The sequence below is a fragment of the Podarcis bocagei genome (assembly GCF_964188305.1).
Source record: "Podarcis bocagei genome assembly, chromosome: 18".
Classification (NCBI taxonomy): Eukaryota; Metazoa; Chordata; class Lepidosauria; order Squamata; family Lacertidae; genus Podarcis; species Podarcis bocagei.
This window is the reverse complement of record NC_138144.1, coordinates 3,265,439-3,284,231: the sequence shown is the minus strand read 5'-3', so window position 1 is coordinate 3,284,231 and position 18,793 is coordinate 3,265,439. Positions and strand designations below refer to the sequence as shown.

Here is an 18,793-nt window from a genome sequence, read left to right as displayed (position 1 = left end):
GAAATGGGAGTGCTTGTCATCCAACTGGAAAAGCTTCTCAACGCAAAGAAACGAAAACAAAAAAGCTTTAGGAAATTGCGGACAAGCAAGTAGTCCCTGCCCTTCCTTGACAAGGGTGAAGGGCAGCCGGAGTGGCTGTGCCTTCCGAAGCTTGTTGAACAAAAACTCCCATCACCCCTGACCTTTGACCCAGCTGGCTCCCGGGGCTGATGGGAGTTGGAGTCTGAGATCACCTGGAGGGCAGCGTGTCTTCTACCCCTGTAAGCAGAATGCAGAGTTCCCAGTGAAGGTGGAAGAATTGATGAGAGTCCCTTGCTAAGTTTAGGCCCCTGCATCTGTTGCGGCCCATCTTGCCTTTGCTACGTCGCAAGAAACACTTCCTGGACAGCCACTGCCTTTCCAGTTCCTTTTTAGCTTTGGTGCGCCTAGTTCCTTTGCAGCTCAGTGTAGGGCAGGCTTTTCATAGAATCATAGAATCATAGAGTTGGAAGAGACCACAAGGGCCATCGAGTCCAACCCCCTGCCAAGCAGGAAACACCATCAGAGCACTCCTGACACATGGTTGTCAAGCCTCTGCTTAAAGACCTCCAAAGGAGGAGACTCCACCACACTCCTTGGCAGCAAATGCCACTGTCGAACAGCTCTTGCTGTCAGGAAGTTCTTCCTAATGTTTAGGTGGAATCTTCTTTCTTGTAGTTTGGATCCATTGCTCCATGTCCGCTTCTCTGGAGCAGCAGAAAACAACCTTTCTCCCTCCTCTATGTGACATCCTTTTATATATTTGAACATGGCTATCATATCACCCCTTAACCTCCTCTTCTCCAGGCTAAACATGCCCAGCTCCCTTAGCCGTTCCTCATAAGGCATCGTTTCCAGGCCTTTGACCATTTTGGTTGCCCTCCTCTGGACACGTTCCAGTTTGTCAGTGTCCTTCTTGAACTGGGGTGCCCAGAACTGGACACAGTACTCCAGGTGAGGTCTGACCAGAGCAGAATACAGTGGCACTATTACTTCCCTTGATCTAGATGCTATACTCCTATTGATGCAGCCCAGAATTGCATTGGCTTTTTTAGCTGCTGCGTCACACTGTTGGCTCATGTCAAGTTTGTGGTCAACCAAGACTCCTAGATCCTTTTCACATGTACTGCTCTCAAGCCAGGTGTCACCCATCTTGTATTTGTGCCTCTCATTTTTTTTGCCCAAGTGCAAAAAAAATGAGAGTTCTTTCCGTTCCCCTTCTCTTTCCCCTTCTCGCGTCCACCCCAGTCAAACTTGGCCAAGACCAGCTTGAAGGCAGCACTGGAATTTGTTCCCATCCGTCTGCCTCGGAAGACAATGGAGGAGTTCGCCAAGCTGTTGGAAGGTTGTGGCGCCTGCTGTGGCTTTAGAGACTGATGCAGGATGGACATGTTTTGTTGCAGCCGGGGCAGATGAAGGCGTCTGGTTGTGGTGTGCAGATACACCATGGCGTTTCTTCTCTCTGTGCTCCTCCCAGCGGTCATTCCTCCTCTGGCCACTGCTGTGGATGTAATAATAATAATAAATTTTATTTATATCCCACCCTCTCCAGCCGAAGCCGGGCTCTGGGCTGCTAACAACAATAAAACATTCTAAAATCATTTCATTATAAAATCAATTTAATCAAATTGATGGCAACCATTGGGCTAGAGTTCTGTGAAGATTGCCAAAGGAGGGAGTCAGGCTGTGCCCTGGCCAAAGGCCTGGTGGAACAGCTCTGTCTTGCAGGCCCTGCGGGAAGATGTCAAGTCCCACAGGGCCCTAGTCTCTTGTGACAGCGTTCCACCAGATCGGAGCCACAGCCGAAAAAGCCCTGGCTCTGGTTGAGGCCAGCCTAACCTCTCTGTGGCCTGGGACTTTCAGGATGTTTTTGTTTGAAGACCGTAAGTTCCTCTGTGAGACATACCAGGAGAGGCGGTCCCATAGGTACGAGGGTCCTAGGCCATATAGGGCTTTAAAGGTTAAAACCAGCACCTTAAACCTGATCCTGTACTCCACCGGGAGCCAGTGCAGCTGGTATAGCACTGGGTGAATGTGATCTCGCAGCGAGGACCCCGTACAAACGGACTCCTGCCTCCAGGCACTGTGGTCGTCTGCAAGGGGTTCCCCCACGGTAGGCTTGGTGTTGCCAGCCTTCATGCCACATTTGCAGATGTCTGCCAGTGGGCCTGGGGCCGGAAGTTAACTCCCCATAGCATAGAGCATGTCCTTGGGGGACCCTGTCATCTTCCATTCTGTGGACGTGACGTCTCTGAGACAGAAGTGGGAACATGCGGGGAATGTGGGCTCAGGAGAACACATCTTTGTGTGGAATTCTGTCCTGACATGTTGTTGTTTAGTCGTGTCCGCCTCTTGGTGACCCCCTGGACCAGAGCACGCCAGGCCCTCCTGTCTTCCACTGCCACAGTTTAGTCAAACTCATGTTGGTAGCTTCAAGAACGCTGTCCCACCATCTCGTCCTCTGTCGTCCCCTTCTCCTTGTGCCCTCCATCTTTCCCAATATCAGGGTCTTTTCCAGGGAGTCTTCTCATGAGGTGGCCAAAGTCTTGGAGCCTCAGCTTCAGGATCTGTCCTTCCAGTGAGCACTCGGGGCTGATTTCCTTCAGAATGGAGAGGTTGGATCTTCTTGCAGACCATGGGACTCTCAAGAGTCTCCTCCAGCACCAGAATTCAAAAGCACCCATTCTTCGGCGATCAGCCTTCTTGATGGTCCAGCTCTCACTTCCATATTTCACTACTGGGAAAACCATAGCTTTAATAATACTAACCTTTTTTGGCAAGGTGGTGTCTCTGCTTTTTAAGATGCTGTCTAGGCTTGTCAGCGCTTTTCTCCCTAGAAGCAGGCGTCATTTAATTTCGTGACTGCTGTCACCATAAGATACCCCAAATCTTCCTGACGCAGCACATGCGGAAGGCCTTCAGGCATCTCTTCTGGTGGGTGTAAGTTGCCCATGACTCACGTCCATAAAGCAGTGTGCTCAACACATAAGCCTGGTAGACCTTCATCTCGGTATTGGATGTTAGCAGTTAAGAACATTGAAAGGGTCTGGCTCATAGCTGTCAGCCTTCCCTTTTTTTGCGAGAAATTCCCTTATTCCAGCGCCGTTTCCCGCTGCTATCCCGGATTGTTAGATATCCCGTAGACTGTCCCTGGGACAGGTGAGGCTGCTGATCCCTTATTTCCAAATCTGAAAGTTGACAGCTATGGTCTGGCTGCTGGATCAAGCCAAGGGGGGTGGAGCTAGCGTCTAATCTAGCATTCTGTTCTCACAGTAGCCTGTGCAAACCTCACAAGCAGGACCAGAGCCCAAAAGCACACTGTTCCTGTGCAATTCACAGCAGCTTCCTCCTTTGAATTGGTCTCATCTCCATTTAAAGCCTTCAGAGTCATTGGCCCTCACTGCCTCTCATGGGAATGTCATCATTTGACCATGTGCTCTGCGAGGGAGGAGTTACCGTATTTTTTGCTCTATAATACTCACTTTTTCTCTCCTAAAAAGTATGAGGAAATGTGTGTGCATCTTATGGAGCGAATGCAGGCTGCGCAGCTATCCCAGAAGCCAGATCAGCAAGAGGGATTGCTGCTTTCACTGCACAGCGATCCCTCTTGCTGTTCTGGCTCCTGAGATTCAGAATTCCCCCCCCCCCCTTGTTTTCCTCCTCCAAAAACTAGGTGCGTCTTGAGGTCTGGTGCCTCTTATAGAGTGAAAAATACGGTACTTTTGTCTGTCCAGCTTCCTTGGGTGTCCCAGAGTATTTGGAGAGAGGGAGTGGCTTGTTTGTTTACGTTTGAGCATTTTTCAAAAGGGATATATATATATATATATATATATATATATATATATATATATATATATATATGCAGGTTTTGGTGTCTTCGGGTGTCTTCCCGTGTAAGAGTTGGGGTGTCTAGGCGACGTTTCGACGAGGTCTCACTCGTCATCTTCAGGCTGGTGCTTTCGGCTTCTTGTTACTGGAACAGAGCAGGATCTCAGTGTTTGAGTTCCTATAAATACTGTTGAGGGGGTGTGGTGTATAGCCTCCAACGTTCTGGGCAGAGAGGAAGTTTCCAGGTTAGTGTGCCTTTTCTTCTTTTGTTCATTAATTACTTGAGGGATATCTTGAGTGATTTCTTGAGTGATATTCTGAGTACCACTTAGGAGGGTCATTAGGTGTGGATTAGTTGCTAAAGCTTTCGTGTCTTGACCTCTTGAGCTTGTGAAGAGTTTTTTCTGAGAAGATGGCTGTACTGCACTTAGTTGTGCTCTGGCTTGGCTTCGTGTATAGGGGCGAGCTGTGGTTTTGTGCCCTGTGCCAGCCAGATCTGTGTAGGGATTGCAGGGGGGTGCAGCATCCGGAGGTGCCACTATGGTTTGGCTACTGGATGGTGTCTGTAATTTATCTGTGGAGAGGGTCTGGGTTTGGGTCTGGTGTGGTTGATTGGAGATGGCGTTCTGTGTGCCTCTGGTTCTGGTGTCGGTTTTTGTGGGGAGGGCTAATTTCCAGATGTCTGGCAGGCGGGACGTGTCGTCACGCTTGTTCATGTTGTGAGGGTGTTTCTCTATCTCGATGGCTTCCATGATTATTCTCTTGTGGTGATGTTCCATGTTAAAGAGCAATTTGGAATCTGCAAAATTAATTTCGTGTCCTGTTTCTTTCATGTGTTGGTAATTGGTAAAGAGAGGAAGTTTTTTCTTCTTTTTTGACGGCATTCTTGTGTTCTGCGATACGTGCATTTATTCGTCTGTTTGTTTGTCCAATGTACGTGGCTGGGCAGACTTTGCAGGGTATTTCATAGACCCCTTGGTTTATGAAAAGCTTTAGCAACTAATCCACACCTAATGACCCTCCTAAGTGGTACTCAGAATATCACTCAAGAAATCACTCAAGATATCCCTCAAGTAATTAATGAACAAAAGAAGAAAAGGCACACTAACCTGGAAACTTCCTCTCTGCCCAGAACGTTGGAGGCTATACACCACACCCCCTCAACAGTATTTATAGGAACTCAAACACTGAGATCCTGCTCTGTTCCAGTAACAAGAAGCCGAAAGCACCAGCCTGAAGATGACGAGTGAGACCTCGTCGAAACGTCGCCTAGACACCCCAACTCTTACACGGGAAGACACCCGAAGACACCAAAACCTGCATTCCTGTACCCGTGAAAATCTACGAAAGCATATATATATATATATATATATATATATATATATATATATGTCTTAAGCTGTGTGCAAATAGCCGTTACGTTCCAAAGCATAAAGCATAGCAGTGCAAAATTCCTTTTTGGGAGTCATTGCCATATGGCATTCTGTTTCTATCCTAGGCCCCCTTTTACACTGTGCATTTAAAACAGTCTCTTGTCGCTTCAAACAATCCTGGGAGCTGTGGTTTGTTAAAGATGCTGAGTGTTGTTAGCAGACCCCTAGCCACCTCACCGAGCTACAATTTCCAGAGTGGTTTAGCAGTCAGTCCTGCTTCCCAGGGAGCTCTTGGGAATGTGGACGGATGACTTCTCAGTGTGTGTGTGTGTGTGTGTGTGTGTGTGTGTGTGTGTGTTTGCTTGCAGTGACCCAGCCTTAATGGCTCTCCCATTGCGAACAAGTTCTCCTCCAGGCAGCTGTTAGGGAAACTTTTGCAATCTGGAAAGCCCCATCGTTCCTGGGATAGCTCAGTCCGGTAGAGCACAAGGCTCTTAATTTCAAGGTTGTGGGTTTGAGCTCCACATGGGGCAGAAGTTTCCATCTAGGCTGAACTAGATGACGCTTGTGGTCCCTTCCAACTCTACAGTTCTGTGGTTTTGCAGGATGGCTATCAGTAATGAGATGACATACGGGTGTGGAAATTCTCCCGGGCGTGTGGAAATTTCTGTGGGCTCATTTGGACGGCCTACCATATTGGTTTTAGTCGGTTAATCAAGATGGATTGGGTTTAAGAGCAGCAACAGATTTGCTGGGTAGGTCCCCTTAACTGACCCACAAGGGTTTTGTTTTTTAAGTGATGTACCATATGTACATATGCACATAGGACGTAGGACATGGTCTAAACCACAGAGCCTAGGGCTTGCCGATCAGAAGGTCAGCAGTTCGAATCCCCACAACGGGGTGAGCTCCCGTTGCTCGGTCCCTGCTCCTGCCAACCTAGCAGTTCGAAAGCATGTCAGAGTGCAAGTAGATAAATGGGTACCACTCCGGCAGGAAGGTAAACGGCGTTTCCGTTCACTGCTCTGGTTTCGTCAGAAGCAGCTTAGTCATGCTGGCCACATGACCCGGAAGCTGTATGCCGGCTCCCTCGGCCAGTAAAGTGAGATGGGCACCACAACCCCAGAGTCATCCGCGACTGGACCTAATGGTTGGGGGTCCCTTTATCTTTTTACCATAGTGGGATTGGCCATACACAGATCATAGAATTGTAGAGCTGGAAGAGACACCAAGGGTCATCTAGTCCAACCCTCTGATAGTCCCAGATTCAAGCCCTGACATCTCCAGGGCAGGCTAGGGGAGACCCCCTGCAGTTTCACACGCTCCTGGGGTGGTTTTGCCTGGAAATGAGCCCCTGAACTTCAGTCATGCCGCTTGCTTCCTTGGGCGGACGGCACGTGTGTAGCAACTAGCCTACCGTACACATCACTTGCTCCGCCCACTTTTGCCCCTGGCCCCTCCCACTGCCACTCTGCGGCCTCTGGGAGGAAATGTGGCCCTCAGAAAAGAGTTATCTGCTTTGAGTTCCTCTACCCTGCCGTGCAATAGAGCAGCGCACCTGAATTAATGGCTGGGGACAAACGTCCCTCTCTGGCTCTCTGGGAGAAGCTTCTCGATGGCGCCAGGGGTGGTTTATTTTTCTCTTTTCCCCTCCTCTCTCCCCTACTGCCGCTGCTTTTCGCTTGCTGATTTGGCCATCTGGCTGCCTTTGGCTACTGGCCAGATTCCGACATCCTGCCTTGTCATGGTGACGGTAAACAGAGGGGGAGATCCTTGCGTGAACCTGTCGGCCGTGCGCGGCGGACTTCTTGTCCTTTTAAAGAACTCGTTGCTAGGGCAATGCTGGCCAGAGCTTTGAAGCTGGGCCCAGAGAGGAAGTCCTAAGGAAAGGGTCTGGGAGGTAGAAGCCTTGGCTCAGTTTTAACCCACCTGAGGTTCTACAGATGTTTCAGCAGGGATCTGATTTTTGGATAGAATCCTAGAGTTGGAAGAGACCACAAGGGCCATCGAGTCCAACCCCCTGCCAAGCAGGAAACGCCATCAGAGCAGTCCTGACATATGGTTGTCAAGCCTCTGCTTAAAGGCCTCCAAAGGAGGAGACTCCACCACACTCCTGGGCAGCAAATTCCACTGTCAAACAGCTCTTACTGTCAGGAAGTTCTTCCTAATGTTTAGGGGGAATCTTCTTTCTTGTTGTTTGGATCCATTGCTCCATGTCCGCTTCTCTGGAGCAGCAGAAAACAACCTTTCTCCCTCCTCTATGTGACATCCTTTTATATATTGGAACATGGCTATCATATCACCCCTTAACCTCCTCTTCTCCAGGCTAAACATGCCCAGCTCCCTTAGCCGTTCCTCATAAGGCATCATTTCCAGGCCTTTGACCATTTTGGTTGCCCTCCTCTGGACACGTTCCAGTTTGTCAGTGTCCTTCTTGAATTGTGGTGCCCAGAACTGGACACAGTACTCCAGGTGAGGTCTGACCAGAGCAGAATACAGTGGCACTATTACTTCCCTTGATCTAGATGCTATACTCCTATTGATGAGGCCCAGAATTGCATTGGCGTTTTTAGCTGCCGCGTCACACTGTTGGCTCATGTCAAGTGGATGCAGTGGGTGCTTCTCCCTGGGCTACAAAGCCAGTGTTAGAAACTCAGTGTGAGTGTGTTTGTGTGTGTGTGTGTGTGTGTGTGTGTGTGTGTGTACATACACACACATACATACACACAGTGGTACCTCGGGTTAAGTACTTAATTCGTTCCGGAGGTCCGTACTTAACCTGGAACTGTTCTTAACCTGAAGCACCACTTTAGCTAATGGGGCCTCCTGCTGCCGCCGTGCCGCTGGAGCACGATTTCTGTTCTCATCCTGAAGCAAAGTTCTTAACCTGAAGCACTATTTCTGGGTTAGCGGAGTCTGTAACCTGAAGCATATGTAACCCGAGGTACATAACCCGAGGATGAGAACAGAAATCGTGCTCTGGCGACGTGGCAGCAGCAGGAGGCCCCATTAGCCAAAGTGGTGCTTCAGGTTAAGAACAGTTTCAGGTTAAGAACGGACCTCCGGAACGAATTAAGTACTTAACCCAAGGTACTACTGTAAAAGGACACATTCTAGTCATGTAAAAACACCAGACAGACCCCACAAATAACCCAGAGGTGCATTTTAAAAGGACACATTCTACTCATGTAAAAACACGCTGATTCCCGGACCGTCCGTGGGCTCGATTGAGAAGGCGATAGGGCCGCATCTGGCCCCCGGGCCTTTGGTTGCCTACCCCTGGGCTAGCAAGGTGTCTGTCCAAGCTGCGGCTGCACAGAGATGGCAGCAGTGAGCGGCTACAGCTTCCTTTATATGGTGTCCTGCAATTTGCACTGTCAGAATACTGCAGCTGTCCACAACATCTACCTTGGGAGTGAGCCAGGAAGCGGACAGGGCCTTGCTCCGAGGGGTGGGCAGACATGGCCCAAAACCGCAGGAAGGAACAGTCTGTCCCCTTGTACGAGTGCAGCATCCTCTGCTTGGCAGCCAGAGCCTCCTCACGAGTCGCCTTTTCTCTCTCTCTCCCTTCCTGCTGCCAATCAGCTGTTCCCTTTCCCCAAAGCTTGACACAGAGCTGAGTCTCTCTTCCTGTTTTCGAGCTTTTGGGTGTCAGAATGAAGCAACAGAGGTTGCCAAGAACTGGTAGCCTGAACCGCAGAGGGAGGCCGGGCGCAGGGTGAGAGGGAGGGGGGCAGATTCTCTAGAAATCAAAGCGCCCCTTTGCGTCGCTCGTTTAGCCTTGCAGGCGCTTTGCAAAACACTTTGCGCAAGCCTCTTGCAACAAGACAGCGATGGCCAGGATTCTCCCAAAATGCTGTTCCCACAAAGAAGGGGGAGCCTGAGGCCGCGGCGAAGGACTCACAAGCAATAAAGCTCGCAGCAAGGATTTCCGGAATTTTAGTAGCAGCTAGGGACGCGGGTGGCGCTGTGGGCTAAACCACAGAGCCTAGGACTTGCCGATCAGAAGGTGGTTCGAATCCCTGCGACGGGGTGAGCTCCCGTTGCTCGGTCTCAGCTCCTGCCAACCTAGCAGTTCGAAAGCACGTCAAAGTGCAAGTAGATAAATAGGTACCGCTCCGGCGGGAAGGTAAACGGCGTTTCCGTGCGCTGCTCTTGTTCGCCAGAAGTGGCTTAGTCCTGCTGGCCACATGACCCGGAAGCTGTACACCGGCTCCCTAGGCCAATAAAGCGAGATGAGCGCCGCAAACCCAGAGTCGGTCACTCAGAGTTCTGAGTTCCAGTTGCTGGAAATCACAGGAGGGGAGAGTTGCGCTTGTGGTCAAATCCTGCCTGTGGGTTTCCCGATGGGGTATAGAATAATAGACTCATCTGCTTGGCCACTGTGAGAACAGAATGCTGCTCTTCTGGTGTTCTTAGAGAAGGGTGGGTTTAGAGAGCAACCTGCCGCGGTGCCTGCAACAAGGAACAGCATCTGAGCCTCCATTCTCTCCCCAGGAACAGAATTCATTCCTAGAGCGAAGGGAGCGTCCTCCCTTGACTCCCTCTGCAAAGAGGAGTTTGCTTTGGTCACCTGCATATATATATATTTCTCTCTCTCTCCCCTTCCTTCCAGGGAAATTCAGCTCCTTCGGCGGCTGCGGCACAAGAACGTCATCCAGCTGGTTGACGTCTTGTACAACGAAGAGAAGCAGAAGATATATCCTTTCTCCCCTGTCTGGGGCGTGTACGGCTTCAGGCTTCGTCCGTTTCCCCTCTCTCGCGAGCCTTGTGGATTCTAAGCCTCTTCTTCTGCCTTGGTACCCAAGGAGCGAAGTCGCCCATTTCATGGTGTACAGAAGGTCTCAGGTTCAGTCCCTGGCATCTTCAGTTTTGTTTTGTTTTGTTTTGTTTTTAAAGGAGAAAAATGAAATAGCTTTACTGCGTCAGAATTGTAGCTGTGTCCCTAGTACTGCCAGGCCTGCAGCTGCATCCCAAAGTTTTGTGACTCCTCTACAGTCTCACTGTGGCCATCAGGAGGTAGACAGATATTTTGCTGGCAGTTTAACAACCTACACAGTTGCGCCTTCCACAGTCGTCATGAAAAGGGGCACAGGCTCGTTGAAAGCCTGCAGCTTCTATCTGAGGAGGAGTAGGAAAGTCAGTCTTTGGGGCTTTCTGCCCTGCCATTTACGTCAGCGTCTCTTCATGCCGTGTGTATTCTCCAATATCCGCTTGGTGAAAAGCCACGATCGCCATGGGGTCCACTTTCCGGCACTCCTGGGTGGGCTTGGCTGCCACTCCAAAGCCCAGGGGGACGTCAGCCATGGAATATACCACCACACCCTGGTACGGGGCAGTGCTCTCTGTGATGCGCCCCAAGCCGGACTTCGCTATGTGGTTCCCGTAAAGGAAGGACTGCTCTGCCCCAGTCTTCACCCAGACTTTGTACTTGGCGTAGGGAGCAAGGTGATCGAGGGCAGTGATGTGGAGTCGGAACTTCTGGCTCTTGGCAAACTTTCCAAAGCAGGTGCCGAGAGATACCAGATTCTCCCGGGGGATGTTTGTGGCAAGCTTCAGAATCCTCTCACCGAGGTAATAGACACAGTCCTTGTGCAGGCAGAAGCAGTAGGCACCATCTGGCCGGTCAACCAGGAGCTGGATGTTGTCACCAATGTATTTGGAGAGCTTCTCAAAGAGCGCACGCGTTTCTTCCTCTGTGAGGGGCTGCATCCCACCTTCCAAGACAGATGCCAGAGACCTGCGTCTTTGGCATCTTCAGTTAAAAGAATCGGGTGGCAGTTGACGGGAGACACGTTTCGCTACCTAAAACTCCTGCCCATCAGATCAAGGTAGACCACTAGCCCTGGCCTTACGCCTGCTGCTCCCTCTGTTAAATCCTTGGCCTGGCTACACTGTTCGAAATTCACCAGGCGCATTTTGCAGCTGGCATGGGTCCAACTGTGACCACGTAGAGATCTCTGGGCACCAGGTTGGCGACTTACATCTCCATCTGGCTGGCCCCACCAGCTTTCATAAGCAGGGAAACAAAGAGCTTATTCCTTGCATTTATCTCCCACCGTTTTTTCCTCCAAGGAGTACATGGTTCACCCTCCCTACAACGAACCTGCGAGGTAGGTTAAGAGCAGGCATGGCCACACTTGGCCCTCCAGCTGTTTTGGGACTACCGTTCCCATCATCCCTGACCACTGGCCCTGTTAGCTAGGGATGATGGGAGTTGTAGTCCCAAAACAGCTGGAAGGGCCAGGTTTGGCCATCACTGGCTAAGAGGCTGCGACTGACTCCAAGGTCACCCTGTGAGCTTCGTGACCGAGTGGGGATTCGAACCCTGATCTCCCAGGTCCTGTACCCCACTGGCTTCCTAGAGCACTTCTGCTATGGGGCAGCTCTATAAATTATGTAGGCAGATAAATAGGGGGGAAGCAACATGTCCCTTAGACTGAGAAGGATCTGAAATATTTTCTTTGACGCTTGAATTTCTTTCGTTCTGGATTTTTTTTATGCGTAATAAAATACAAATGCGTAATTTAAAATACAAAGTGGTACAGAAGTGAAATGTACAATAATAACAATAATAAACTTCATTTTGGGGAGGTGGGGGGAGAATGGCGACTAGGTGTTCCGTTATGGCGACCTAGGTTTCAGGCGCCATTTGACGATTAGCTTATACAGTGGTAAGGTAAAGGGACCCCTGACCATTAGGTCCAGTCGTGGCCGACTCTGGGGTTGCGGCGCTCATCTCACTTTATTGGCCGAGGCAGCCGGCGTACAGCTTCCGGGTCATGTGGCCAGCAGGAATAAGCCGCTTCTGGCGAACCAGAGCAGTGCACGGAAACGCCGTTTCCCTTCCCGCCGGAGTGGTACCTATTTATCTACTTGCACTTTGCCGTGCTTTCAAACTGCTAGGTGGGCAGGAGCAGGGACCGAGCAACGGTAGCTCACCCCGTCATTGCGGGGATTCGAACCGCCGACCTTCTGAGCGGCAAGTCCTAGGCTCTGTGGTTTAACCCACAGCGCCACCCACGTGGTATACAGTGGTACCTCGGGTTAAATACTTAATTCATTCCAGAGGTCCATTCTTAACCTGAAACTGTTCTTAACCTGAAGCACCACTTTAGCTAATGGAGCCTCCTGCTGCCACCATGTGATTTCTGTTCTCATCCTGAAGCAAAGTTCTTAACCCTGGGTACTTATTTCTGGGTTAGCGGAGTCTGTAACCTGAAGCATCTGTAACCTGAAGTGTATGTAATCTGTGGTACCACTGTATACCTGATTTTTCTAACCCTGCCTGGCTGCCGCTTCCTTAACTCTTCCTCTCACGTATATGGTGATGGAATACTGCGTGTGTGGGATGCAGGAGATGTTGGACAGCGTCCCCGACAAAAAGTTCCCCGTCTTTCAAGCGCATGGGTAAGTTAAGCAAGGCGGGTGCCATTTCATGTGCCCCCCCCCCCTTCTGAGCAGTCCTAGCTTTGGTGCTAATGGAAACTGAATAATAATAATAATTTATTATTTATACCCCACCCATCTGCCTGGGTTTCCCCAGCCACTCTGGGCGGCTCCCAACAGAATATTTAAAACATGATAAAACATCAGACATCACAACCTTCCCTAAACAGGGCTGCCTTCAGATGTCTTCCGAAAGTCAGATAGTTGTTTATCTCCTTGATTTCTAATGGGAGGGCGCCACCACTGAGAAGGCCCTCTGCCTGGTTCCCTGTAACCTCACTTCTCGCAATGAGGGAACCGCCAGAAGGCCCTCGGCGCTGGACCTCAGTATCCGGGCTGGATGATGAGGGTGAAGATGCTCCTTCAGGTATACCGGGCCAAAGGTTTGTGTTTTCCCTTGCTCTATCCTCCTGATGTCATTGCCAGATCACCTTGGCATCCTCACCTCTGTTGACGTCAACTCCTGAAAACCTTTGTCTCCCTGGTCCTGAATGGGGTAACTGTGCCCCCGAAGGACCGGGTGCGCAGCCTGGGAGTCATTTTGGACTCACTGCTGTCCATGGAGGTGCAGGTCAATTCTGTATCCAGGGCAGCCCCATCTGGTACGCAGGATGAGACCCTACCTGCCCGCGGACTGTCTCGTCAGAGTGGTGCATGCTCTGGTTATCTCCCACTTGGACTACTGCCATGCGCTCTACGTGGGGCTACCTTTGAAGGTGACCCGGAAACTACAACTAATCCAGAATGCGGCAGCTAGACTGGTGATTGGGGGCGGCCGCCGAGACCATATAACACCGGTCTTGAAAGACCTGCATTGGCTCCCAGTACGTTTCCGAGCACAATTCAAAGTGTTGGTGCTGACCTTGAAAGCCCTAAACGGCCTCGGTCCAGTATATCTGAAGGAGCGTGTCCACCCCCATCGTTCAGCCCAGACACTGAGGTCCAGCGCCGAGGGCCTTCTGGCGGTTCCCTCATTGCGAGAAGCAAAGCTACAGGGAACCAGGCAGAGGGCCTTCTCGGTAGTGGCGCCTGCCCTGTGGAACGCCCTCCCATCAGATGTCAAAGCGATAAACAACTACCTGACATTCAGAAGACATCTTGAGGCAGCCCTGTTCAGGGAAGTTTTTAATGTGTGATTTTACTGTATTTTTGGTTTCTGTGGAAGCCGCCCAGAGTGGCTGGGGAAACCCAGCCAGATGGGCGGGGTACAAATAAATTATTATTATTATTATTATTATTATTATTATTATTATTATTATTATTATTTATTATTATTTGTCTCCCCTTCTCCGGTGCTCCAGTTCCCGCAGGATCATTATGTTACTGATATTTGGCATCAAGCGTGGATCTTGATTGCCCTGCTCTGCACACCTTCCAGCTTGCAAATATCCTCCTTAAATTGTGCCCAGAACTGGATGCAGGACTCCAGCTGTCGCCTGACCAAGGCAGAATAGAGCAGTGCGATTACTTGAATCTCAACGAATTTGTGTTTGCGTCCTTTTTGAATCCAGGTTTCCCCCTCTCCTTCTCCCCTCTCCACACGCAGGTACTTCTGCCAGCTTATCGACGGCTTAGAATACCTGCACAGCCAAGGGATTGTCCACAAGGATATCAAACCAGGAAACCTCCTGCTCACGACCAACGGGACGCTGAAGATTTCGGATCTGGGCGTGGCAGAGGTACGTTTTTTAAGCTCCCAACTGCTTAGCTTGGCGGAGATGGACATCCAACCTCTGCCTAGAAACCTCCAAGGATGGAGAGTCCACCACCTCTCTTGGGAGTCAGTTCCACTGCCGAGCAGTTTCCAGTTTTTACTGGAAACCGCTAACATCACCCTAGTTTCTGCCCAGTTTCTCCATGCCAGGCCTAATTTTAAACACTTCCATCATGCCGCAGCCCCCTCGCCTTTTCTCTTAACTGAAAAGTTCCAAACCCTGCGTCCTTTCCTAATAAGGGAGCCCCCCCTGTCGCCGTTTGGTTGCCCTTTTCTGAAACCTTTCACGTCATCCTGGAGGTGACACAGTATTCCAGATGTGGTTTGCATCATAGGTACAGCCTTCAGAGATGCCTGCTCACGACCGGCTCTCAAGTCGTCCGATGAGAGTCCACCTCTCATTTATTCCACGCTCTCTGTGACGTGTGGCTCCCAGCCAATTGATGGGACTGTGCTAGCATGAGGTTCTCCCGTAAAATAACACTGAACAGCTGCTCGCGTCCCCAACTACCGTATTTTTCGCCCTATAGGACACACTTTTTCCCCTCCAAAAATGAAGGGGAAATATGTGTGCGTCCTATGGGGCGAATGCAGGTTTTCGCTGAAGCCTGGAGAGCGAGAGGGGTCGGTGCGCACCGACCCCTCTCGCTCTCCAGGCTTCAGGAAGCATTCCGCAAGCCTTGGGAGCCCGCGGGAGTTCCCGCCGGGCTCCCTAGGCTTGCGAATAGCAGCCTGCATCCCGAAGTCTGGGGCGCGCTGAGAAGCGCGCCCCGGGCTTCGGGCAGATATCCGCAAGCCTGGGGAGCCCGGATAGCAGCCTGTTCTGGGGGCTGGGGTCGGGGGAAGCTTGGGCTTCCCCAGCCCCGCACCTCGGGGGGATTTTTTTTTCTTTATTCCCCCCCCCAAAAAAACCTAGGTGCGCCCTATGGGCCAGTGCGCCCTATAGGGCGAAAAATACGGTAATTTTCAGGGCTCAGAAGTGCCCTGCTTCCAAAGCCCCAGGGCCCACCTCGGGTTTGGTCCTTGAGAGACTGGAGGGCGTTCCTCTAATTCTCCAGAAAGTGGGAGCTGATAAGTGGAGATTCTCGGTTTTCCCTTTGCTTTTGACCTAGGATTAACCCGCGTTCTCCCCCTCTCTCCCCCTACGCCTCTCTCGTTTATCTCCTTCCCGCAGGCGTTGCACCCGTTTGCAGAGGACGACATGTGCCGAACGAGCCAGGGCTCGCCGGCCTTTCAGCCCCCGGAAATCGCCAACGGCCTGGACACCTTCTCTGGTTTCAAAGTGGACATCTGGTCGGCTGGCGTCACGCTGTAAGCACAAAACCGGCAAATTCACGGCAGCCTTAGCCTCTGCAGGCGGCATTCCTGGGCAGGTGCCGAGCCCACCACCCCACTGTCTTGAACCCCCTTTCTTTCAATTTTTTAAATTAATTTTCACAAAATTATAAACAAATAAACAAATATAAATCGTAACCTTATTAAAAATTACACTTATTGACATTTTAAAGTGACTTCCTCGCTTCCCCTTGGTTGAATTTCAGTGCATATCCTTTTAACGGTTTTCCAAATCGCAGTTCTTATAAAATTTACCGTATTTTTTGCTCTATAAGACTCACTTTTTCCCTCCTAAAAAGTAAGGGGAAATGTGTGTGCGTCTTATGGAGTGAATGCAGGCTGCGCAGCTATCCCAGAAGCCAGAACAGCAAGAGGGATTGCTGCTTTCACTGCACAGCGATCCCTCTTGCTCTTCTGGCTTCTGAGATTCAGAATATTTTTTTTCTTGTTTTCCTCCTCCAAAAACTGGGTGCGTCTTGTGGTCTGGTGCGTCTTATAAAGCTAAAAGTACGGTAACTTGAACGCTAACATCTTTAAATATTGTATCGTTTTGAAATTAAACATATTAATTCATCACTTAACTTACATAGAATCCTAAGCCAATTAAGTATCTGCAAGCTGCTTCCAATTAAAATAGCTTAACATATTTAACTAAATAATCATTAAATTTTGTCCATTCTTCCTGATACTCCTCCTTCTTCTGGTCGCAGACTCTTCTGGTTAGGTCAGCTAGCTCTGAAAAATCCATCATCTTCACCTGCCATTCTTCTGAACCCCCTGTTCTTGGATGAGCTCTGGGCTATTAATTCCATACTGTGCCCCAGCACTCATTGGGAATGCACAGCCACGGCTTCCCCACCCTTCTCCAGCTTTCTAAGCCAGCCTTCCCCACCCATGAATTCTGTATTCGAAGTGGGGGAGGCTACACCCTTCAGAAAGGGAGGGGGGTACCATCTTATTTAATTGTTGCATTTCTATCCCACCTTTTCCCCCTTCAAGGAGCTCACCTCCTTGTTTGTATGGGTTTTCCCCATCCTCTGTTAATCCCCACAGCACCCCTTTAAGGTAGGTTAGGCTGAGAGAGGGACGCGGGTGGCGCTGTGGGTTAAACCACAGAGCCTAGGACTTGCCAATCAGAAGGTCAGACCGAGAAATGGGAGCTCATCCTGTCGCAGGGATTCGAACCGCCGACCTTCTGATCGGCAAGTCCTAGGCTCTGTGGTTTAACCCACAGCGCCACCCGCGTCCCTAGGGAGGGCAAGTATACACAGTTTATTTTATTTATTATCATTATTATTATTATTATTAGAGCCCTGGTCTCTGCCAGGTCCTAGTCCAACACTCCTGACCACTATGCCACACTGCCGCTCACCACAGCTTGCCCCCTCCGCAGACCTCAGTTTCCTGTTTGGAGACCCTGCCTTGACCATAACCACCAGGACGGTTCTTGAATAGCTCATGTAGGCTGGGCCTTTTAAAAATCTCGCTCTGCGTTCAACATTGGGATTGTGGGCGATGAGATAGCAGCTAGCGAACCCGGGTTCAAGTGTAGACTTTCCTTGCTTGCAGTCACACAAACCCATCGGGTGCTTGCGGGTAAGCAAAGATTAAAGTTGCGCGTTGTAGGGAATGCGTAACTTGGCCAGAAATGTTTCTCGTTCTACTCTAGCTAGTCTAGAGAAGAGTAAGGCAGCCGTGCTTCTTCCATCTTGAGGTCCAAGAGCGAGTTAGCAGAGGAGAAGGAAACTGTAAAACAGGTTGCAGCCGGGTACCTATCAGTGTTGGTAACAGGGAGGTACAGGAGTGGCCTGGGAATTTGTAGGTCCCTAACTATTTCAGTGGGCCCTAACTTAGGGACACGGGTGGTGCTGTGTATTAAACCACAGAGCCTAGGACTTGCCGGTCAGAAGGTCGGCGGTTTGAATCCCCGCAATGACGGGGTGAGCTCCCGTTGCTCGGTCCCTGCTCCTGCCAACCTAGCAATTCGAAAGCACGTCAGAGTGCAAGTAGATAAATAGGTACCTCTCCGGCGGGAAGGTAAACAGCATTTCCGTGCGCTGCTCTGGTTCGCCAGAAGCGGCCTAGTCCTGCTGGCCACATGACCCGGAAGCTGTACGCCAGCTCCCTCGGCCAGTAAAGCGAGATGAGCACTGCAACCCCAGAGTCGGCCACAACTGGACCTAATGTTCAGGGGTCCCTTTACCTTTACTTTAACTATCTTAGCCCCTAATCAAAACCCCTCTTCTGCAGACTGAGATGCACCCCAACACAGAGGAATTCGGCCGTGTGCATTTGTGCTTTATTCTGAATTTAAATTGTTCTCTTTTTTCCTTCCAAATCCCTCTTTTATCGTTAAGCCACCCAGGGAACATCTCACGTTATAGGGTTGACATATATATATATACAGTGGTACCTCGGGTTACGAACTTAATTGGTTCCAGAGGTCCATTCTTAACTTAAGGCGCACTTTTGCTAATGGGTCCTCCCTCTGACGCACAATTTCCGTTCTCATCCTGGGGCAAAGTTCTCAACCCGAGGCAACTACTTCCGGGTTAGCGGAGTTTGTAACCTGAAGTGTTGGTAACCCGAGGTACCTGTGTACCGCCAACAAACAGATAATTGAAATGAAGGGGCTGGCGGGGTTGGCAAGGAGAGGAAGCTGGGACAGGAAGGGTCCCGCTTCCCCCTCTCCTCAACTCCCTCCCCCCAAGCCGCTTCAAGCAAGGTTGGGATGTGCGAGAGAGCCTCTCTGCAGATCCACCCCGCTGATCACACCTGTGCCTTTTGTCTGTTTGCAGATACAACATTACGACCGGCCTTTATCCCTTCGAGGGCGATAATATTTATAAGTTATTTGAAAACATTGGGAAAGGGGAGTACACGATTCCTGAGGACTGCGGCCCTTTGCTTTCAGATCTGCTTAGAGGTGAGTGCCTATGATGATGTCACAAGTTTGCATAAAGGAAAAGTTCCACCCCGGAAACTCTTGTGGCTGTGTGATTTGCTCTTATCCTCGAACAAATAAAATAAACTGCTATAAGAAAAACAGCTCCCTTTCCCTTATGGGATATTCCAG

General features: G+C 50.3%; 1 protein-coding gene and 1 pseudogene across 3 annotated transcripts in view; one reads left to right on the top strand and one right to left on the bottom strand.

Annotated features, from left to right (window-relative positions):
- STK11 (serine/threonine kinase 11) overlaps nucleotides 1-18,793 on the top strand; it is a 53,033-nt gene that overhangs the window by 10,471 nt on the left and 23,769 nt on the right. For both annotated transcript variants that reach the window (XM_081177887.1, XM_081177888.1), the window contains exons 2-6: nucleotides 9,835-9,918; nucleotides 12,540-12,629; nucleotides 14,215-14,347; nucleotides 15,557-15,693; nucleotides 18,516-18,643. In XM_081177887.1, coding sequence (XP_081034013.1) covers nucleotides 9,835-9,918; nucleotides 12,540-12,629; nucleotides 14,215-14,347; nucleotides 15,557-15,693; nucleotides 18,516-18,643 — 572 coding nt within the window. The remainder of the gene's footprint in view (nucleotides 1-9,834; nucleotides 9,919-12,539; nucleotides 12,630-14,214; nucleotides 14,348-15,556; nucleotides 15,694-18,515; nucleotides 18,644-18,793) is intronic.
- LOC308577706 (60S ribosome subunit biogenesis protein NIP7 homolog pseudogene) lies at nucleotides 10,119-10,981 on the bottom strand (annotated as a pseudogene). The gene has a single exon. The product of its transcript is annotated as a 60S ribosome subunit biogenesis protein NIP7 homolog pseudogene (transcript).